The 24,286-nt window shown below is 45.1% G+C and overlaps 1 protein-coding gene across 1 annotated transcript in view; it reads left to right on the forward strand.

Moving 5' to 3' along the window:
- ADAMTS17 (ADAM metallopeptidase with thrombospondin type 1 motif 17) overlaps positions 1–24,286 on the forward strand; it is a 199,083-nt gene that overhangs the window by 148,966 nt on the left and 25,831 nt on the right. Inside the window, exons 17-20 of the mRNA XM_063142170.1 lie at positions 3,237–3,317; positions 8,321–8,478; positions 17,808–17,967; positions 19,897–20,032. Of these exons, the coding sequence (XP_062998240.1) occupies positions 3,237–3,317; positions 8,321–8,478; positions 17,808–17,967; positions 19,897–20,032 (535 nt within the window). The remainder of the gene's footprint in view (positions 1–3,236; positions 3,318–8,320; positions 8,479–17,807; positions 17,968–19,896; positions 20,033–24,286) is intronic.

Raw genomic sequence — 24,286 nt, forward strand, 5'->3', positions numbered from 1 at the left:
TGTGTGTGCAGTGCATTTATTGAATTTGCAACAGGTTTAGGTTTCTGTTAACCTGCTGTTGCTGAAATGCTGGCCTAAAAACACCAGCTGCTTTTTCCTCCAAAGGCACATGCCCATGAGAACCTTACAAAAAGCCATTTATGCAATGTGGGGAAATGCGTAATTTCCAGAGCTAGGACTGAGCACTCATTGGGCCTTGCCCAGCCTCAAAAGAAGGGAATGGGTGGCGGGTGAGTTCACCCATCCCTAGAGACCTATATTTGGGAAATATTTCAGTTGTGATTTATTTCCTGATTTCTTCTGAACGTTGATAATGTTTGGGTATGTCTGGCAGGATGAATCATTCCATGCCATAAACTTAGAACCTTAAAAGGGTTCTAACCAGGAAGCCATAAAAGACCCAGCAAAAACATTGCATGCGTTAATTCTGTAGGGGGTTATTTTTGGGGGGGGGGGTGTTTTTTCCCTTTTTTAATCGAGATAATACACTGAAGGTTTGGTGCATTTTCCGACGTGTCATCCTAACATTGGTGACAGGGTGCGATTGTGGGGTGCCTTGTTATTAATCACTTGTCTCCGCTGTGTTCGTGTCTGGTGGTCATTCTCGGTGGTTGGGTCTTGACGTCAACGCATGAGTTTTCGCCAAGTGGGTTTTGTTTTTGGTTTTTGCTGTTTCAGGGCCTGGTGATTGCAAAGCCATTTTAGTACCTTGAGTCAGACCACAACAAAATCCCCAACGCCAAGCTGTTTATCAGCCCTGTGTCTGCTCTAACTAATATGGATGACATAACTGTGGTTAAAAAAAACCCCAGACAAACCAAGACACCGCCGTGTAGAACAATTATCATTGCAACATGCTTTGTAATCACTGGATGCTGAATCCATCAAACTCACTTCTATTGGGCTCTGTATTCAGACTCCTGCTGCCACTGTGTTTTCAGCTTTCGCTCAGGGGGAGTCTGTTTCTCTTGGTAACCTGAGGAGAGGAGAAGAAAACGAAAAAGGCTCTACGCAGTCAGGTGGGAAGATCTAGTAACATGGAAATGTTAATGGGGTTAGGAGCGTAAGGAGCGAACCAAAAGGGGAAAGTAAGCAGGCTCATTGAAATCGGTGCCCTTGGGTCATATCGATTTCCTACATGTTGCCTCTGGCAGAAGCCATAGGAACAGGAGTTCTACAAGGGCTGGCAGGGGGGAGGATTTGCAAGGCATCGTGCAGTGAGGTTGACCTTCCCCCCACAGGAGATACTGCAGTTTTAAGCCTGTGGTCTGTAACAACAGCTCTGGGCCCTGTGCAAGCTAAAGCCACAGATCAGAATCAGAGGTTGCTGGTACAGGGTTGTGCTTCGAAATCAGCAACTCCTTATTTACAAGGCCTGGAGCAACTGGACCATCTCTCTCATTGCGTGCCCAGCTCACAAACTTTTACATTTCTTTAAGACTTTACCATGACTGCTGTTTAGAGTGACCCTGTGGAAAGGGGGACAGGGCTCCTGTATTTTTAACAGTTGTCTAGAAAAGGGGGATTTATTTATTTTATTTATTTATTTATTTATTGCACTTCTATACCGGCCAATAGCTGGAGCTCTCTGGGCAGTTCACAAAAATTAAAACCATTCAAAGTATAAAACAACAGTATAAAACCATAATATAAAATACAATATAAAAGCTCAACCAGATAAAAACAGCAGCAACGCAGAATTACAAATTTAAAACACCAAGTTAACATTTATTTATAGACTGTTAAAATGCTGGGAGAATGAAAAGGTCTTCACCTGGCATCTAAACTGGGCATGTTTAGCCTGGAGAAGAGAAGATTGAGGGGAGACATGAGAGCACTCTTCAAATACTTAAAAGGTTGTCACACAGAGGAGGGCCAGGATCTCTTCTCAATCATCCCAGAGTGCAGGACAGGAAATAATGGGCTCAAGTGAAAGGAAGCCCGATTCCGGCTGGACATCAGGAAAAACTTCCTGACTGTTAGAGCAGTACGACAATGGAATCAGTTACCTAGGGAGGTGGTGGGCGCTCCCACACTAGAGGCCTTCAAGTGGCAGCTGGACAAGCATCTGTCAGGGATACTTTAGGGTGGATTCCTGCATTGAGCAGGGGGTTGGACTCGATGGCCTTGTAGGCCCCTTCCAGCTCTGCTATTCTATGATTCTAAAGGCATATAATGTAGGTGCCAAGCGAACCTCCTTAGGGAGCTCATTCCACAGCCGGGGTGCCACAGCAGAGAAGGCCCTGCTCCTGGTAGCCACCTGCCTCACTTCCTTTGGCAGGCACTTCCTTTCAGCAGGTGTCACTTGTATGCATGCAGCACCTGGTGAAATTCCCTCTTCATCACAACAGTTAAAGCTGCAGGAGCCCTGCCCTCTTTTTGTATCTGGTCTAATATAGAGTGGAATAATAATAATAATAATTACCATATTTCTTCAATTGTAAGACGCACACTAATTTCAGTACCACCAACAGGAAAAAAAACACCTAAGACACACCCGCGATTCTAAGACGCACCCCATTTTTAGAGAAGTTTATATGGGGAAAAAGTGTGTCTTAGAATCGAAGAAATCGGGTGTAATGAGAAGCAGGCATCCTTTGCATTCATGAAGTCCCAAGTCCAATCCTTTGAGTCTCCAGTGAAAAGGATCGTGGGTAGTGAGGCTGGGGAAGACCTCTGCCTGGAACCTTAAATAGGTCCTGCCAGTCAAAAGCATTGGCACAGAACTAGATGGGCTGTTGGTATAACTCTGTATAAGGCAGCCCCTTTTATCACATGTGTGAAGAGATACATGCAGCAGAGTTTCCTGCAAAAAAATTAAAAATGAGTAAGGACGTGTAGTAACTGAAACACCCAGGGGTTCTTTGGCTGTGTCAATCTGTGTTGCTGATTCGGTATAAAACAGCCCATGTGTATACTGAAGCAACCTTGCATGATTCTGATCACATAAGCAAACAAAGTACATAAGCAAGCTGGAATTGGATCCGTCCTCATTTCAGGCGTGTAGAAGCCTATTTAAAATGTGCGCGCTCAGGTTTCCTTCCTCCTCTTCAGGTCATAGTTTATGGCACTGTAACTTGCATGCCACCACATGTTATAAAATTTCAAAATGTCAATTGGAGTTTTAAACATGATTCTCAACTCAGTATGCTAAATTCTGTGGATCCATTGGCTGTTTTCCTATTGATTTGCTTTTTGAGATACCATGATCCATATGTTCCTTTTATTTGCCCTAGGTTATATCGAAGCAGCAGTGATCCCAGCTGGGGCGCGACGGATCCGTGTGATGGAGGATAAACCTGCCCACAGTTTTCTGGGTGAGAGAGAGAGAGAGAGGCTGGTGACTTGATTTTACTCTTAAACCCTTGCTCTCATTTTGCCATTCTTTAAGACAGGGATGGGGAAACGTGTTTGCAGTTGTAAGTGAAGCCTAGAATCATAGAACTATAGAATAGTAGAGTTGGAAGGGGCCTACAAGGCCATCGAGTCCAACCCCCTGCTCAGTGCAGGAATCCACCTTAAAGCATCCCTGACAGATGGGTGTCCAGCTGCCTCTTGAAGGCCTCTGGAGTGGGAGAGCCCACAACCTCCCTAGGTCATTGGTTCCATTGTTGTACTGCTCTAACAGTCAGGAAGTTTTTCCTGATGTCCAGCCAGAATCTGGAATCTGAGAGATGTACTCGGTGCCTAGAAAAAGCCAGTAGCAAGGAAAACCTGAACTCTGGAACCTGTATAAATTATGCAAGTTGAGCCCATAGGCATATATGTTTGTTTACTCCATGGAAGAGGCAAGGAGCCAATGGCTACTGGAGATGGTCAGCTACCACTCGTGACTTTTGTGATTTCACTAGGCATTGCCTTTTAGGTTGATTATCACACCATTAAGGGCTGGAAACGAGCTTTAAAAACAAAGAAAGAAAGCAGAAATTCTCAAAAAAGCTGCATCCTATGCCTAATACCACATTTTACAGGATTTCCTCCTCCAAAAGGCTGAGTAACATCCAAGATTACAATGTGCCATTCTTTCATCTCTTGCCTGCTGCTGCCTTCAGTTCTGCTTACATGGCAGACAAGTCCCCCCCCTTTTTTTGGACTAAAATTACGCCTACTCGGGAGGCTTTGACATAGCTTTGGAGAACAATGAGTGCCAGTGTTCTAGAGCATTGCTTTTGGAAGCCAGCATTTTTATTTGACTTGGTTGGGTTCATTTGGGTGCTTACCATCAGCAAAGTTTTGTCAGTGAAGATGGACATACTATAAAAGGAGCCCTCGCATCACATCCGCAGGGCAAACTTTGCCTCCTCCAGGTTCAGCAGCTGAAAAGATAAATGGGCAATACCAGTGAATCAAATCCCGGTTCAGCTGGCAGCCTTCTGTCCACACACACACACCCCACCTTCCAGGAATGCTTCAGGTTGGCTCTTTACCTTAAAAAATAAAATGCTGCATTAAGATCCATGCATCCATTCACTTGTCTCATTATGGACGGATCTACACTACTGCTTTAAAGCACTTTTTAACAGTTTTGACAACTGTATGTGGATAACACTGTATAACAGTGTCAAAATTGTTATAAAGCGCTTTAAAGCAGTAGTGTAGTTCCTTTTGTTGTTGTTTATTCGTTCAGTCGCTTCCGACTCTTTGTGACTTCATGGATCAGCCCACGCCAGAGCTTTCTGTTGGCTGTCGCCACCCCTAGCTCCCCCAAGGTCAAGTCTGTCACCTCCAGAATATCATCCATAGCGTAGTTCCTGCCTACCTTAAAAACAAATCTTCTTCTTCACTCCAGGGATGGGAGAGAGATTGGGGGGAGGGTGACATCACAGCAGGCTAGCCAATCACCACTATGCACAGCCAGTATCTGCTTCGGACTTGCGTTGTATTCTCCCCACCCTCCTACCCCGTCTCCACCCCCCTGAGTGTTTTCCCTTGGAAAGGTGCAGGTTTGTTTGAAGTCAACGCATTGAGCTTGCCCCAAAACCATCTTGTCACATCAACAGTGCCCCACCTGTCTTGACCCTTAGTGTCAAAAATCTCACAGTGGTTTTGCATGCTACTGATATCAATCATTTCAGTGGGGCTGTGTGTTAAAGGTGTGCCCACTGAAAGCCTGAATCTCTCTGTACATGTGTGCATTGATATAATTTCTATAATGTTCTGGGGTTACTTTTAAAAAGCCACCATAGCAAAATCTCTTAAAATACACCCCCTGCTTCCCCACCCACCCAATTTACTCACAGATATATCCCAAAAACAGACTTTGGAATCTTGCCCAAACCACCCTGTCCAATCTCTTCTTCCCCACTCCTCCAAATTGTAGACCTGTTGTAGAAGCCTCTGCTGGTTCAAATGGAAATCATTGGGGATCGTGCCACGTATTTTGCCTGGCAAACCACACAGTGTTTTTCTCTGCCTCCCCATCTTTTTGTTGGGATGGAGGAGGACACAGAACAGCTGAGCCTGAGAGTGTTTGGGGAGGGGCCCCAGCACATGGGCAAGCAGCCGATAGCTGCAGCTCGACCCAGCTGGCCTCACCCATTCATAGATCTCGGCATAAAAGCCGAGAACCCAGTTCAGGTGCTGGAAGCAATTGTTGTTCCTGCTTATCCATAGCAGTAGCGTTTCTCTTGGACCCAGCTTGGACTATTCTTGAACCCAGAACGACTTTGACTACTCTTCAGCATGTCCCTAGGTCTGGTTTTGTTTTCCTTGGCTTCAGATGGATATCTTTGGCTTATTGACCTTGGACTGTTTAATAACCCACTCTAGTTGCAGCTTATCTCTCAGCTCCTGTGATTTATGACACTTTCTCCCAACTAGACATTGCCTATCTGTGGCTACTACAGTAGTGGTAGTAATGTTGGGCAGCCGTGGTTCAGCCCAGGCTCAGGAGGGTCTGAGAGGAAAAGGGAGACACTTAACAAAATACTCTAAGCATTTTGCTTCACTACATTGCACAGGCAACGGTTCATAGATTAGAGTTTCTGCTACGCCTTCTAAAGCTTACTGAAGCCTCCGAGTGTAAAGATCTCATAACTTTTTGTTATCAAAGCCTTGTAGCAAAACATGGGCAAGGACCCAACAGGGTAAGCAGGATAATTGGGAAATCAAAGTAGTACAATTTCCTGCTGGTGTAACTTTAATAAGCCCTGAGGTCTGTGAAAACAGAGCTGTGTTTAACCTTGGAGTGATGGCTGGAGCTAATTACCCGTTCAACTTTTAGGCCAAGTAGGTCTCATTTCCACCATGAACTGGGTGGGGCGCTTTGGAAGTGAACCCAGCTTCATGTTGAGTTGACGTACCATTTTCTGGGAGCAGTTCCTTTCCACCGACGTTCATCCCACGGCGCTCGCCTTGATTGCCTTTCGCAAACCACCTCAAAACAGGAAATGCCTTGCAATTCGTTGTATCCAGAAGCTGGGAAGTGAATTGGATGGAGTTGGAGTGGACAGAAAGGCCAGAGTTGGTGCAAAGCTTAGCGAGAACAGACTGACTGGGGTGGGGTGTGTGTGTTTCCCATCCAAGAGGAAAGGAGATCTTATGAAGCATTTGGTATGAAGAAGAAGTTAGGTGCAAAGAAAGACAGTGTTGGCTTTAGGGATTATTATTATTATTATTATTATTATTATTATTATTTATTTATTTATTTATATAGCACCATCAATGTACATGGTGCTGTACAGATTACACAGTAAATAGCAAGACCCTGCCGCATAGGCTTACAATCTAATAAAGTTGTAGTAAACAATAAGGAGGGAAAGAGAATGCAAACAGGCACAGGGAAGTGTAAACAGGCACCGGGTAGGGTGAGGCTAACAGTATAGAGTCAGAACAAACTCCATATTTAAAAGCTATAGGGAAAAGAAAAGTTTTTAGCTGAGTTTTGAAAGCTGTGATTGAGTTTGTAGTTCTCAAGTGTTCTGGAAGAGCGTTCCAGGCGTAAGGGGCAGCAGAAGAAAAAGGACGAAGCCGAGTAAGGGAAGTAGAGGTCCTTGGGCAGGCGAGAAGCATGGAATCAGAGGAGCGGAGAGCACGAGCGGGGCAATAGTGTGAGATGAGAGAGGAGAGATAGGAAGGAGCTAGGCCGTGAAAAGCTTTGAAAGTCAACAGGAGAAGTTTGTATTGGATTCTGGAGTGAATTGGAAGCCAATGAAGAGATTTCAAAAGTGGAGTGACATGGTCAGAGCGGAGGGCCAAGAAGATGATCTTAGCGGCAGAGTGGTGGACAGAGACCAGCGGACTGATGTGAGACGAAGGAAGGCCAGAGAGAAGAAGGTTGCAGTAGTCCAACCGAGAGATAACCAGTGTGTGAACGAGAGTCTTGGCAGAAGAGACAGACAAAATGGGATGTGAACTTCTCATGGGTTGGGGGGATGTGGCCTTTTGGGGAACCCAGCGAGCTCAGGTAGGCCGTATAACCCTGACATAGAGTTAAGCTATGTATATTCCAAAGAACAGTGAAAATCAGAAAAGCATCCCATGAGAAAGGCCATCTTTCAGTAACTGCAAAACTTATGAAGTAGCCTCTGCAGCCTAGAGTACTCTTCTCTGAAAGGAAATAGATGAAATTCCAGATACCTTTCCTCCTTAATAATAGTTTTCAATGGTTCGGTGCTTTCTTGCTTTTAAAGCCATCGTTTAATTGCTCGAATAGGCTCTCCTTACCAGCAGCAGTTCCTGTATGATTGCTTCAGACAACCTTGGCATGGATTTCAGTGCAATAAACCACTCTTCGGGCTTACCATAATTTCATAATGAACATCGGACCCTAAGGAAAAAAAACATTTCCTCTGACCTTTATTGCTGATTCATGCATTACGACGAACACCAAGGATCCAACTACAACAGTGTTGTCCCAAATGCCCCCCCCCCCCAAAAAAGCTTTTGGCCTATGATTCTTGTTGCTCATAGCCAATGGTGCAGGACAATGGGAGTTTGGGGCCAAAATATCTTGAAGGCCAGGTAGTCCCCAGCCTTGAAGTGCAAGTTTAATAAAATGAGAGTGTGGTGGTAGAATTCTAGACTTCATCATGCATTCTCCCCCATGTTTAAAAAACAGTGCCCTTCCCTGACTGTAGTCAACCAGCACATCAAATAGAAAGGTCTATGTATTGAAATGAATGGGACAGTTGACATCTCACTAGCTGAGTATGGGCGATAATGGGTTACCGTGGGTTACAGCATGAAGACCTTGTACGATGGGACGTCCATTACGGAAAAAGGACATCTGCCAACTTTGATGAAACTGGACCATGGTGTTCTGTCTTTCCAATGATCGATTTGCTACTCATTTCATTCCATGTTGTTTGATTCTTTCCAGCTTTGAAAGATTCCAGTAAGAAATCCATTAATAGCGACTGGAAAATTGAACTTCCAGGCGAGTTTCAGATTGCAGGAACGACTGTCCGGTATGTCCGAAGAGGTCTGTGGGAGAAAATCTCCGCCAAGGGGCCGACTAAAATACCACTCCACTTGATGGTAATTTGATATCTTTTCATTGTCTTTCGACAGAATTTACACATTTACTTCAAAAATGAACATCGTTTTTGTTGTTCTGCATTCACATTCTTCCTTCCTCGGTTACAGGTATGATTGGCATGTCAGTTCCAAAGACAAATAGAACCCACACCCACCCAAAACCAGTGTGGTTTAGAGGTAGATTATTGGTCACGGACCAAGGATACCAGGGTACAAATCTGCTGGTTGGCCATGAACCTCACTGGATAACCTTAGGCTAACTTACGTGTCCAGCTTGTTGAGAGGTTAAAAATTGGATAAATCCATGTACACCACCCTGAGCTCTTTGGAAGTAGGGTGGGATACAAATATGATAGCTAGGACCAGACCCCAATCTGAATTATGTGCTTTTACGGTTTGAAATTTTATTACTGTATTTCTTCGATTCTAAGACGCCATCAATTGTAAGACGCACACTAATTTCAGTACCACCAACAGAAAAAAAAAAGCTTTGATTCTAAGAAATAATAAATGCACCTGCGATTCTAAGACTCACCACGTTTTTAGAGATGTTTATATGGGGGGGAAAGTGTGTCTTAGAATTGAAGAAATACGGTATAATGTGGATCTAATGGTTTGCAACTTTGAGAACTTTGGTGAATTTTTTTTTTTAAAAAAATCCAATCATACTCATAATAAAAAGGGAAATAATCCACATTGTCTAAACACCAACTTTCAAACTTTCTGCCTTCAGGAAAACTTTCCACATTGATCTGAGTGCTGAGGAGCCTCCTGAATAGAATATCTGCCACAGAACCCCAGTGTGCTGCACATTATTCAGGAGCATATTCTGGGATGCACATGTGGTTAAGCCAGGATGCTGACCATGCCTGGCCTCTGTCTCAGAAGGAAGAAAGATGGCCCTTTAGAAAAAAATTAGGCAGAAGGTAGATCTGGATGTACTGGTAGATCTCTGGGCGATTTGCAGGCCATCAGTGAGGATTTCTGTCTCCCAATTGTTTAACAATAGCAGCATTATTGTTATCCCCATAGCGTAAAGTTGTTGTTTTTGTTAGCTGAATCACACCTGAGATGGCGGCGCTCCTAAGTTTGCATACCAGGAAAAGGGTTTAAAGGGGGAATGTAAGAAATCAATGGATGACCCAATCCGATTCAAATTTGGTTTGCTGAAAGCCCTCCTTAATATCTATTACTGTGCCAATTTTGATGTCTTTATCTTTAAAACTTACACAGATGTAAGCATTTGTTTAATTTGAAGTTTAAAAATATCAAACCATCCTCCTGCGCCCCCACTGGCCGCTTGGAGAACAACAAAAGATTCACTCTTAAAGGGGTACTAAAATACGACGCTTCTTTTGGCTAAGAAGCACAATTAAAGCAGGATGCATGGGAGTACTTCCCAGTCAAAGCAGATTATAAGCTGGAATACTTCAGAGTCCTTTGCATGCAATTCGCAGTGATTGCACAGTATAACGCTGGTGTGATCAAGCTATAAGAAAGATTGGGGCAACCAGGAGTGGATTTTTGTATGGAAGAACTGGGAGCCCCACTCAGTTCTGGTACTCAAAACATATTCCTGAACTCAGATGCTTTTGTTCTATGGACACATGATTTGCACCTGGATCCTGTTTGTGGATCTTGAGGCTTTTCTAAAAAAGAACAACAGGTAGATGTGGTAAACACAAAGTCTACCAGGATGAGCGTCAAAGAGTATAGGGACGGTGTGGCTCGTGCTGAGCACCCACAGCCCTGAAGGGGCCAATTGGAAAGAGCACCTTTGAGTTGCTCCTCTTCACCATTGCATCCTGCATGTTCACCTGCCTCTTGCTCTGGCCCAGACAACGGTGATGGTGAGAAGGAGGAGCAGTACATGCCATGGCCTCCTTGCTCACTGGTTCTCTGCCTGTCAAGCAAGCAAGTAGTAGCAAAGAGGAGAAAGCACCATATCCTGCTTTGTGGGTCCCTGGTCGATGGCTGGTTGGCCACTGTGTGAACAGAGTGCTGGACTTGATGGACCCTTGGTCTGATCCAGCAGGGCTCTTCTTATGTTCTTAAGAGGAGGAGGAGGGAGGCAATTGGTGACAATGGTGGTGGGAAGGTAAACTCACTGAGGGAGGGGGGCACTGAGGGTTTGTTGCCCAAGGACCCTCCAAAACCTAGACCTATCACTACCCCCCTACCCTAAAACATGCCCAGCACTTCCCTGAAGCTATCTATTGAAGGGAAAGATAGTACAGGTGGGCAGGTTGACGTTCAGAGAAGCTCATCTACCATTACTGATTTTTTTTTCCATTGAGAAATCCTTTGTAAGCTTTCCAGAAATCCCAGGGTTCCCAGAATGCAGTTTGGAAATGAATTTCTAAACAATATCAAAATGCAGTTGACTTCGAGTGACCATATGAAAAAGGAGGACAGGGCTCCTGTGTCTTCAACAGTTGTACAGAAAAGGGAATTTCAGCAGGTGTCATTTGTGTGCATGCAGCACCTGGTGAAATTCGCTCTTCATCGTAACAGTTAAAGCTGCAGGAGCCCTGCCCTCTTTAGCTAGAGTGACCAGATACAAATGAAGGCAGGGCTCCTGCAGCTGCGATGAAGAGGGAATTTCACCAGGTGCTGCATGCTTACAAACGACACCTGCTGAAATTCCTTTTTCTATACAATTGTTAAAGATACAAGAGCCCTGTCCTCCTTTCCATATGGTCACCTTAAGTTGACTACCAAAGTACAAAGCACCTGAGTGGAGACATCATGGCCTCTATTTGAAACCAATTTCTCTCTCTCTCTCTCTCACTCACTCACACACACATAATATATGGCTGCACAATTGCCTGAAATTGATTTCATATGAGCCCTTAAGATTCTTCAGCCTTGTTCCCAGATTGAGATAATAAGGATCTCTCTCTCTCTCTCTCTCTCTCTTTAAGGAGTTTGCGTTTTCTTTCCTTTCCTTCTTTTTTTCCTCTTTCAAAAGTCTCAAGGCATTTCTCCAAATACGTTACTGTAAGTATGTTTCTTGGATAAATGAGTGTTTGTGTAGCTAGGTCTGATTCAGACCTCCACTTGGCCAGTGAAGGGCATCCCAGCCCCCGAGATGCAGCTTCCAAATAGGACGGCTTCCTTCAAGCTGTACAGCAGAGTCGTTAGCATCTCGCTTGCTTAAGTAAAGGCAGGGTGGGGCTTCACGTCTTGTGCTGGCGAGGGCCGAGCGTTTTGGATCCTGCAAAAAGCTTTAAAACTATAGCTGATTGTCTGGTTTGTCTTAGCTTTGGCTTCCAGCTCAGACTAATAAAGCTCCCTCTGTAGCTACAGATGTGTCTTTTATTTTCCCCCCATCTTGCAAAAGATATTTGTCTGTTTTCGTACAGATCAGCAAAAACTTTTTTTTAAAAAAAAATAAAAATGGTAAAGAGTGCCTGCTTTCATAGAATTAAAGGCCTGGAAGGGCCGCAAGGGTTATCTGGTCCATGTCTTCACGGAGGCAGGATCTACCCAACCAAACAGTCCACATCACATGTTTGGTAAAGCAATCTCCACTTTCCCCACCTTCACTTTAAGCTCCCGAACCATTAAGCAGTGGTCGATTTCCATACTATTTTGGGACCAGCCCTGGGCAGCTACACCTGAATCCAGATTTTGAGTGTGCATTTGACAACTCATAGCCCCCATGACCTCATTTGCTGTAACTCCGGGCTGGAGGCTGGCATGCAGCAAAACAGAAGGCAAGGGCAAAAAGCCAGGCTCCGTAGTTAATCTCTACCGGATGACTCCACCACCACCACCTCCTCGGAGCTACAGCTTTCAGAGACACTTGATGTCATTGAACCCTCTATATTGGGAGAGTTGGGGAGCCTGGGCCCTCAGGGAAGAGGACCATGGTTCCATCTCCACAGGAAGAGGGGAACTCTGTTTCAGCAACAGAGGCTAAATGACCCCTCCCAAGTCCTGGAGAGCTTCAATTCCTTAAGAGGCAAAATCAGCAAGTGCCCGACTGCAAGGAAGGACTGCTCAGGAGGAAGAAACTCCTCATGAATAGGGCTCTAAGCGGAGAGCAATAATGTACTGCAGCTGAGCCCTGGGTGAGGCTCAGCAGGCTTTGGTCTTAAAAGCTTTCAGCGTCTGCCTAGCCAGATTAGAAACAATGCTGTTCTTCCAGCTCCTGGGCCTTCAATGTTGCCTCCTGCCTTATGATTGATGCTCTGTGCTACTGACCCTTGGTCTTCATCTTGACTATACTTCTGGACAGTGTAACATATCTGACTGCCTAAGGGTGCAATCCTGTGAATGTTTACACAGGAAGAAAAGCATGGCTGGCTGGGGCATGCTGGGATTTGTAGGCGTTTTTTCTGTCTAAACGTGCATAGGGTTGTGCCTTAACTGCGTTTTGACCTTTGCCTGCTATTTTGAACACTCCCGCCATAGCCTGACCCCACATATTTGACATTTGAGCTTTGACATTTGCTTATTTCAATATCTTGCTTCTTTCTTAGACCCTTCACTCAGACTCTGGTGCAGCCAATACAGGACAATACCAGGCCAGGCAAAACCAGAGGCTGGGTGGGGTCAACTAAGCAGAAGGGTTGAATCCATATCTTTGTTCCCTTCTCTGCCTGAAGAGGGCTCTGTGCATGGTCCCCCACATTTTATCCTCCCCACAACCCTGTGAGGTAGGTTAGGCTGCAAGGACATGACTGGCCCAAGGTCACCCAGCAAGCTTCATAGCTGGATAGAGGTTTCAGCCTTGGTCTCTTTCATGTTAGTCCAACACTAGGTATCAATTCAAGGCCGGAGTCTCTGATATGGAGCTGGTTTCTAGCTGTGGCAGATGGTCTTTCGAATGGCATATGTTGGGCTCCTTTACTGCTCCATGACTTGGAAACTTCAGAAATCTGGCTTGCCAGGCATGTGGTGAGAGGCACCATTTGGTCTGCTAACGTGTTGGCAGTAAGTGAAAATTGTTAGTTTTATTATTTATATGATTTATATCCTGCCTTTCCAGCAAGAAAATGATGTTCAAGGCCACCAACAATTATAAAAACTTTTTTAAGGAAAAAAAAACCCTAGTTAAAAACATTGATAAAACAAATGCATTAAAAATACAGATAAAAACACAAAATAATTACAGAATATGAATAGTACACGGTCCAACAGATTATTTTACAAGCCCAAGGCCTGCTTGAGCGGAAACGTCTTTGCCTGCCAGCAGAAAGGGAGCTATGGCAGGGAATTCCGTAGCTTGGGAGCAGCCACCAAGAAGGCCCTCTCTTGCTTCACCACCAAACTTGCCAGCACCAAAAGAAGGGCCTCGTTCTTTATTTTGATGTACTTGGTAGGGAAGTACACAGGACTGGCCCAATGCATTTTGGGTACTTCCAGATTAGGGTTTTTATAGCATCATAGCCCTGTCTCATTCATAGAATTTTTCTTTGTGTGGGAGGTCCGAATAAGAACATCTTCCACTCCCGTGTTTTCCCATGGCTTCTCCTCTCTTTTTTTCTTACAGCAGAAAATCCGTTAAGGAAAAAAAAAGAGGGGTAGAGATAGGATTACAGCACAATACCTTCTGATTTTTAGGGGTAGGAGCCCTGCATTTGGGTGCCCCCTCCTACTATGCAAAACGGATGCACTGTGTGTTCCTAAGTGTGCACTCCCAGGATCCCTTGAAAGTCACAAAGGATGCCCTATCAGTGCCACTTTCAGATGGTGCAAAATCCAAGGATTGCACCCCAGTCTCTTTACTGTAAATTGCTGAACCTCTACTCGTGTTCGATTTGCGCAATTTTTTTAAATTCACGCAGATTTCCTGAATGTATGTGAATTTCATAATTTGCGCAAATTTCCCTCATAGACTGAGTCAGCCCCACTTTAGGAAATTTGTGCAAATTGAACAGGGGAAAGATGTGTCAGCTTCACATTCTATCACTGCTCGATAAACGCAATTTTCCAATGGCGCAGATCATGATTGCGAACATGATCCCGAATGTGAATGGAAATCCTGCACGAGATAAGCAGCAAGCCAAAGTTCAGATCAGTGCAGGCTGGTAGCTCCGATGCCAGTGGAGCGGTGAATCCACTCCAGGTTTTGGTCAGAACTCTAAAGGAGCTATCCAAGGTGAGCACCTTGGATAGTCCCTTGAAAGTTCTGACTGGTTCTGACTGAAACCTGGAGCGGATTTTATCGCTCCACTGACATCGGAGCCACCAGTATCCATTGGTTCATATAGGCCTGGCCCTCTCAAACATTGCTCATTTGACCCATCCCTATGTACCCCTCTGTGTGCTTATAGGCTTCTTCATGTACTCCTATGTTTCATTTCACCAATTCTGTCTCGTTCCATGAAATCTAAGCAGTTTCAGATGCCTCAAGCTATCAGAGGATGAGATCAGTTCTACTTGGCCCTGTTCCCTACCACACATTAGTCAATGCATTACTGTGTTTGTTTATGGTTCGATTTGTTCAATGGGCTTCTCGCCATCTCCGGCTGTTTCAATAAGACCACGTCCCATTTCACTGCAGTGAGATACAGTGTCACCTGCCCGCCCACCCCTGCCCCTGGCATTCCCATCTTCGTTCCAACCTGCTCCCATCACTAGCACACCTGAACCACCACCCCCAACACATTTAAACGTGTGCAATCAATGGCATCTAAATTCAACACAATCATTAACTTGACTGAGTTTGCTTTCAGAGTAAGCTTGGTTGATTTCATGTTTCCTGCAGTCGTAATTACTTCTGGTTGCATAGCCAGAGGTGAACCGCTTGGGCAAGGGGGAGTGAAGCCCATACTGTGGGCACTTCCTTGTTTGTTTGTTTGTTGATAGGCATTTATAAACTGCATTTTCTGCCAGGTTGGCACTGGAAGCGGCGTATAATGAGGACAATGAAACAGCATGAAACAGCAATCCACCAAACATTCAGCCCTCAAAACTCTTAAAAAACAGCCAGAAGAGCCTGTTAACTACGATGGCTGTTGGCCATCATAGTTAACTGGCAACTCCGGGTTCAAAAGCAGTGTGTGCTGCTGAATAGAACACCAGTTGCTGTGGGGGACAAGAACAGCAAAGAGCTGTTAGCTCAGAGTGCTTTGCAACATGGCAAGAGATTCTGGCATGCTTCTCTTTCATTGCATGCGGCACTCTCTTCCCTTCGCCGTTTCAGAATGTAGGGTGAGTGCCTGCGCTCCTAGGGCAGTATCCAACAGCGGCGTTCCGCAAGCTCAAATGGCGTTAGTCGAGCGCCGATGAAACTATCCGTTCGGCAAGCGGTTGCGGATTGCGCTTGCGCGGCCCATTGTGAAACCCGTTACACAACCGGTTGCACACACGTAATGTGCAACCATGTCCACAATGGATTGTGCAAGCATTAGGCACAACCGGTTGCACAACAGCTTGTGCAAGCATAACATGCAACCGTTTACACAACAGCTTGTGCAACCACGCTTGCCCAAATGTAACTTTCCTTGGATTCTCCTCTTGTGCAAAATTTGGAGCCTAGTTTCCACTACAGCAATGTTATTTGAGCTAGCAGAATGACACAGTTGAATCCTGCCCTAATCTCCCATCCCACCCACCCCTCAAAAAAATCTCCAAGCAACTTGAGATGTTTTTGCAATTGAGCTGGCCAATGGCTTGCCTCAAAGATGTGAAGATTGGCTTTAACTATGTCTAGTTCTACACTACTGCTTTATAGCAGTATTGAAGTGCACTGATAACTGTAGAGGCACAATCCACATTCCACATGCCGCTTTCATAGTGTTATATCCTGCTTTTTATTCCACATTTGAATATCTACACAAAAGGTGTAGATCTAACCTTGTGTGCACACACTCAAAATCTGACTTAATTTATGTATTTCTGTGGATAATTTGATCCATTCAGAAGGATCAGCTCTGTGTAATCTGTGTTTAATCAAGTCCATGGCTGGAATTTTCCAATAATGCTCTTTTAGTGCCTCAGCCCCACCTGCCACTGGCTGACCAGTTGTAGCTTGATTAAATATTAGCAGTATTTAGTAAGCCTTCTGGAAAATTTCAGCAGTTTTTGTATCACCATGCTGCCTTTCATATGGTGAAATTGTAGGCTGAAGTCTCAAGGGGAGATCTATATTTGGCTGGCTCTCCATCACCTGCCTATGTGACTGACCTGCCTGGTACCTATCTTGGAGAACTAGAACCATGTTTTGATTTCTGGCTGTTTGGAGTCTCTGGACTTGTTTGGGAACTCGACCCAAACTTGAGCTCTGTGCTTGGGTCTCGTTTTGGCTCATGGCCCCAGAGCTGAGCCCTGATAGTGAAGAGCCACATTCCAGTGGTGAGTAGAACCAAAGGCAGAAGGGTGGAGCTAAAATACCAGCATATTGAAGCTTAAAGCTCTTGCCACCAGTAATTAAGCCTATGGGGAGGCCATTCAATCTTTTAGGATGCAGAAAAACCTGCACAAGATCTGGGAAAGCACCCAACAATCAGTGGTGGGTGAAAGGGAATGGGGACAGTTCTGGCCACCAGGCTTCAAGAAAGATGCAGATAAGCTGGAGCATGTCCAGAGGAGGGCAGTGAGGATGATCAGGGGTCTGGAAACAAAGCTCTATGAAGAGAGACTGAAAGAACTGGGCATGTTTAGCCTGGAGAAGAGAAGATTGAGGGGAGACATGATAGCACTCTTCAAAGACTTGAAAGGTTGTCACACAGAGGAGGGCCAGGATCTCTTCTTGATCATCCCAGAGTGCAGGACACGGAATAGTGAGATCAAGTTATAGGAAGCCCAATTCTGGTTGGACATCAGGAAAAACTTCCTGACTGTTAGAGCAGTACGACAGTGGGACCCATGACCTAGGGAGGTCATGGGCTCTCCCACACTAAAGGCCTTCAAGAGGCAAGTGGACAGGCATCTGTCAGGGATGCTTTAAGGCGGATTCCTGTATTGTGCAGGGGGTTAGACTCAATGGCCTTATAGACCCTTCCAACTCTACTATTCTATGATTCTAAGGGGCAGAACCATCTAGGTACCCCAGGAGGGCCAGATTTGGACAGTGGGCCTGAGATTCCCCACGCCTGGGACAGTGCATCCCAGTATTTGGCAGAAGAACCAATATGTCATACCAGATCTACAGGTTTATGTGGATCAATTGTCTTTTGTAGGTAACACAAGCGTTCTGAGCTTCCAATTATTTCCTCTGAATGGATGGATTTGTGACTTACAGAGCGCCATCGTAGATCTTTCACTCAAAATGTGTGATCTAAAATGTTATAAATTTCTTGTTTGTTTCTTTATTTTGGTGTGTTTTCCCTCCGTGCCAATCCCAGTAATTATCTTTCTCCTGCCTCCTCCCCCAGGTGCTGTTGTTCCATGACCAGAACTATGGGATCCACTATGAATACACCATCCCTGTAAACTACTCAGCCGAAAACAGAAGCGAGCCAGAACATCAGCAAGACTCCTTCTACATCTGGACACACAGTGGATGGGAAGGATGCAGTGTCCAATGTGGAGGAGGTAAAGCTTATTTGTTTATCTGGAGTATTTGTACCCTACCTACTCACTGAAGTTGCCGTGTAGACACAACCATGCGTCCGCCTCCTCCAACAACCATTTCAAGACTGACGGTTATTTTTTGAGATCTGCTGTGATCCAGAGATTCAGCAACAAAGTGGCAGACAGGAGGGAAACTTGTATACATCTTTCCCCCTTGTAGGCCTACAGATGGATGGAAGGATGGTTGGTTACTATTCTATACCACCCAATAGCCGAAGCTCTCTGGTTGGTTCACAACAATTATTCACAGCAAGATATTGATCCCTTGCATGGCAGGGCTTCCATGCTTTGGCTGCTGTCGATGTTGATTCTCATAGTTTCTGGCTCATGGTGGAAGACACAAGAGGTCCTGGGGGAGCAAAGAAGTTAACAAGCATCCACTCAGACGTTCTAACTGGTGGTGCAACTGAGTGGAACAGAGTTTGCAAAGTTAGCCAATAACAAGGGATGAACAGCCATGGCTGTAGCAAATCATGATGTTTCTGCCTAGGTGTCTGGGCTATAAGAAGGACAGATGGACGGACACCCACACAGACCTTACAACCCACCCACCCCGCAAAACTACGAAAGACAACAGCAGCTATGAATGCGGAAACATATAGAAAAATTGAACACATGATGTTGTCTTATACCAAGTCAGAACATGGAAACATCAGAAGCTGCCTTATACTGAGTCAGACCCTTCTCCATCAGACCCTTCTCCAGTATTGTTGACTGGCAGCCGTAGCTCTCCAGAGTTTCAAGCAGTTTTTCCTGCCCTACGTGGAGATTCCGGGGATTGAACCTGGGTCCTTCTGCCTACAAAGCAGGTGCTCTACCACTGAGCTGTGGCCCCTCCCCATTGAGCCCTTTCCCCAATATTGCCTACACTGACCAGAAGCCCAGGAGCAGTAGGCAGCATCTTCAAGCAGCAACCAGGGGCCCAGCATCATGGCATCTGGACTGGACCACTTTGTTTCCAACAAGGATCCAGAAATTCATAGAATCACAGGGCATAGCTCAGGAGGCAAGGTACACTGCAAAAGCAGGATGCACCAAGTTGTTCATAGAATCATAGAATCATAGAATAGCAGAGCTGGAAGGGGCCTACAAGGCCATCGAGTCCAACCCCCTGCTCAATGCAGGAATCCACCCTAAAACATCCCTGACAGATGGTTGTCCAGCTGCCTCTTGAAGGCCTCTAGTGTGGGAGAGCCCACAACCTCCCTAGGTCACTGATTCCATTGTCATACTGCTCTAACAGTCAGGAGGTTTTTCCTGATGTCCAGCTGGAATCTGGCTTCCTTTAACTTGAGCCCGTTATTCTGTGTCCTGCACTCTGGGAGGATCGAGAAGAGATCCTGGCCCTCCTCTGTGTGACAACCTTTTAAGTATTTGAAGAGTGCTATCAATTGAGGCACTCTGGGCTGGGGAAAGGGGAGGGGAGGTGGCCACCTTCACCAAAACATGGTGTCTTGCACTGGTGGCTGGCATGTTTTTTTGTGGTGGCAGAGATTTTTTTCCACACAGTGCCCCAGATTGACTCACCTTCTGGGGCATTGTGGGAAACAAAGATGGAAGCCAGAAGCCATTCACCGCCAAGGTAAACCCTCCCACCCAGGGGGGGCCATGAGCACTGGGCTACCATTCTGCTGAGGTGGATCTTGTAATGCCATTTGGCTCAGAGCCTCAAATCCATGGGATGCTACTATGAAAAGGAGCCGTGCTGGAAAACAGCGGGGACTTGCTCACAGCCAAGGGGAATTCAACCAACATGGAATTTCTCTTGCTGATATTTTTGAAATCAGGTGTTCTTTTAAAACAGCAGGATAGAAATATTTTCATAAAGAGACGTCCCCTCCCCCGTGTGCCCTGGGAATGACTCCTCACAGTTCTTTGCTTTACTTTCAGGAGAACGTAAAACCATTGTGTCCTGCACACGGATTGTTAACAAGACCATGATGTTGGTGAACAACAGCGCTTGTCAGCGAGTGACCCGCCCAGAACCCCAGGTCAGAAGGTGTAATGTACACCCTTGCCAGTCAAGGTAAGGAGCTCACTACAGCCAAATTAAACTTGTCCATCTGAGAGGATATTTCGTATGCAAAGTTTTAAATCTCTGTGGTTTGAACCTCTTGTGTACTACTTATGGAAGGGGTAGACAACATGTGTCCCAGAGAATCATAGACTAGTAGAGTTGGGAGGGGCCAATAAGGCCATCGAGTCCAACCCCCTGCTCAGTGCAAGAATCCACCTTACAGCATACCTGACAGGTGGTTGTCCAGCTGCCTCTTGAAGGCCTCTAGTGTGGCCTTCAAGAGGCCACACATGTACCCCCTCCAGCCTTTAGAATGGGTTCACTGCCCCCCCCCCCATCAAAATTCACTGGCATAGTGATGGTGGCAAAACAGTTGGTGCCGAATTTTGGAAGTGCAACAGACCAGAGGCTGAAAGAGTCCATATTCAGCTCATAACAAGTTTGGCCCTTTTCAGCCTCCATCATGATGTCCTGTCAACATTTTGCAGCAAACCACTGATTGGTTTATTTTTGCCATGTCACAGGATTCCAACAGCTCATCAGCAGCTGATGGTCTGATCCAGGAGCTGGAAAGTGGCCCCCAGGCCCCCTAAAGTTACCCACCCTTGATTTCTGTGCACATCTGATTAATGTGGAAGAGAAAGTGAGGCATTTGAAGTGCAAATGTGCGCTCTGGCCAATCCAAGTTTTCATTGATTTTAATTCCTTGTGGTGTGTGTGTGTGTGTGGGTGTGTGTGTGTGGGTGGGTGGGTGTTTGGGACGGGGAGGTTTTTTTTTTCACCTGTCCCCTTCTCAACCGTTCATGGTTTGTCACAAGGATGTGGTTTTTTAGGCAAGAGTTAGTGGGAAATACTAAGGAATCCCTTAGTAGAGTAAGAAGAGACATGATAGAGGAGAATAAAATCATGCACAGTATAGGGAAAGTGCTTTCTCCTTCTCACATGAGACTAGAACTCAGAGTCATGGGTTATCAATGGCTACTGGTCACCGTGGCCATATATTACCACCAATATTGGAGACAGTAGGCCTATGTATGCCAGTTGCTGGGAGATATGAGGCGGGAGAGTGCTGTTGCACTGATGTTCCACTTGTAGGCTTCCCATGGGCGTCTGGTTGGTCACTGGGCAAATAGAATGCTAGACTAGATAGACCTTTGATCTGATCCAGCATGGCTCTTCTCGTGTTCTGTTCATATAAATCAAATGAAGAAAGAACATTTGGTCTCTCTGGAAAGAGTTGCAAAAGGGAAAATACCCTTCAAAAAGAACTGTAAAGCTTGAACCATGTCAAGGCGTTTTCTAAAAATAAAACCATCATCTACAGCATCTTTTTGGTCTCTTGCCACAGAGTGGTGCAGCTCTCTGGTTTGCGTGAATTCCAACACCATCTGTAAACATTATACCTTTTGAAACTGCCTGTCTGTGCAGTTTTTGACCCCTGACACCCCATGCTGTTAAATTTTTTGGTGGATCACAAGCAATAACTCCAGGGTTGAGCTGAGGCTGGTCCCACTGCCAACCCAACCTGATTTCCATCGAGAAAGGGAACTCTAAATTGCTTTGCCCCGTGGATTGAATCCTTTCCCTTCATATTGTTCCAAAATTATTGCTCTTTGGTGTGGAATTTCCAAGCAAATGTATAGTCACAACAAAGGCCCATTCTCCTCAGTCGCACAACCCAAAGGTGTGCTCTCATTGGTTGGTTTTGTCTCGAGCGCCATGGCAACAAACAGCGACACAGTGCTTCTCATCCAAGAAGGCTCCGCCTCCCTCTCTCCTAACATTCTCTTGTTCCCTCCAGGTCGACCACACATTCACACTTCACATGCTGCCAAATGGAAACGTTTTTGAAGCACATTCTCTGCGTCTCTGTAGAATTTAAATTTCCATTTGTGTTTGCCCACCCAGATATTAGAAATGCATGCTTGGCATATTCTCTGACCGAAAACATCTTAAAGAGACCGTTCTCTTTCACCATGACTATAGTTTATTTTTATTTTATTTTTAAGGAGCTCTGAGTTTGCTTTCAGAGTTCAAGTGGAATTATTATAGAGTTGTTGCAATAACTTCTCCTGTTTTCCTCGCCAAGCTCTGCGCTCCTGTCCGTGGTTTGTAAGAAACTAGAACAAGGATTACCCTTTTGGTTTCTCCGGAGTTTAGCCTGCTGTTTGACACAATAGTAATTCTTGGTTGCTGAATTCAATGGGAACATGACATCCATCAATAGGAAAGTTGGGTCAGTGATTAAGTCCAGTGGGCCAAGGTTTAAGAAGTTCTGGGCTCAATTCCCTGATCTTCTGTTTTTCTGAATTTCTCTATGATTTATTTTCAATTGTATCTATTTAAAATACCTTTTTAGTCTGCCTTTAAGAGTAAAACCTCTTCTTCCCTTCTTTGTATAATCATCTGAATCAAGTTATGATAATTGCCCTATCTTGCACTATTGAGGATTGAGCAGGGAGAAACGCACATAGGAAAATACGGAGTTCACGTCCTGTATGAAATGGGTAACGTTGCCACCTGTCTTATGGACAGCAGGTGTGCACTTTTACATCAGTGGCCCTGTTGTGACAACACGCTAAACCATTATTATTAGTATTAGTATTAGTATCCCGCCTTTTGCCCAATGCTGGGCCTCAAGGCAGCCTTACAAAGTTTAAAACACACATTGGGGGTGGGGGACATAAACATTTAAAATACACAACAAAATTATAAGTCCTTAACATAGATGGAGGGCCAGATTATTCTCCAAAGGCCTGCTGGAACAAAAAAGTTTTAGCCTGCTTCCGAAAGCCCATCAAGGAGGGAGCCAGTCTAGCCTCCCCGGGAAGAGCGTTCCAAAGCACTGGAGCAGCCACCGAGAAGACCCTCTCCCATGTTCCCACCAAGCGCGCCTGTGAAGATGGTGGGACTGAAAGAAGGGCTTCTCCAGAAGATCTTAAAACACGGGCAGGCTCATAAGGGAGAATATGTTCTTTCAAATAACCTGGACCCAAGCCATATAGGGTCCATATACCGTGCCAAGTGACTGCAGAGCAAGAACAAGCATGAGTTTGGGCTCACTTAATTGTTTGGGAGAATCCGAGCAGCAACATTGCTGCAGCTAAGGAGGTATGGACTTGATTTGTCCCTTGGAGGGTAGTTATCACTAAGACGTCCATGGAAAATTTGGGACAAATAGAACAGAGTATGAATAACTTAGGGTAATGAGTCAGATATGATATTACTAAATACTAATAAAATTGATCTGACCTCAACTATTAAAAATTTTAACTTTCTTAATATATCGCTATATTTCTTTGACAGACTTTTGGTTACCCAACAATTGGATCTGTCTTGTATCTTTCCTCCTCTGTTATTAAGCTGAGATGTGTTTCCCTTTGAATACCACCATACCATGATGGTTAAGCGTCGTGAACTAAACTTTATGGCTTAGCGTGTTGTGTGAATCATCACTTAGTGTGTCATGTGAACCATTCCTAACCATGGTGGCTACATAGCCATGGTATAAACACGCTCACTAATCATTTACTGCAAAAGGCTTAGCGGCCTAACCATGGCTTAATGTGCTGTCTGAACAGTCCCAGCGTTTCCCAACTTTGGGAGCCTGCCTATTTTATAAACTCAAATCGGAGGCATGCACGCACCTGGAAAAGGTTTACTTTTAGAATATGTATGAGTAAGAATTGCCTGCTGTCAAAACAGCCCTCTCCCCTTGCACCTTTTTGCACGAATCTCCAAAAAAAAGGGGCGTCTCCTCCCAGGCAGTAGCAGTTGCTGGGTCTGTAGTGATGGTGGATGCATGCATGCAACATTTGTCCTGTGTTGTTCGTGTATGTAGCATGCACCGCTTCAGCGCACCTGTGAATTTTCCTTGTTCCTCGGGCATGCTTCTGAACACACTGGTATTAACTAGAAATCATCACAGCCTCTCCCACCCCTTTCAGGGCTCATATTTCCAAAATGCCTAGCTACAATAGCATTACCTGGGGCTTTGCCAGCAAGTAAATGCTCTGAATGTATAGGAATTGCATTTTCCTCACTACACTATAGCCAAGCCAGGTCTTCCCTCCTCATTTCAGATATCATATCAGCCCATTACTAATTGAAATTATTAACTATCACTTTACTAGTAGACAAACATAACTAAGACGTGCTAGTAGAGACTTTTGTAGTAGAATGTGTAGAATAATACACTGTTTACCATTCTTTAAGGCTGCAATCTTATGCACATTTAGACAGAAGGAAGTCCTACAATGTCCA

This window comes from Elgaria multicarinata, chromosome 16 (assembly GCF_023053635.1).
Source record: "Elgaria multicarinata webbii isolate HBS135686 ecotype San Diego chromosome 16, rElgMul1.1.pri, whole genome shotgun sequence".
In the NCBI taxonomy this organism is placed as follows: domain Eukaryota; kingdom Metazoa; phylum Chordata; class Lepidosauria; order Squamata; family Anguidae; genus Elgaria; species Elgaria multicarinata.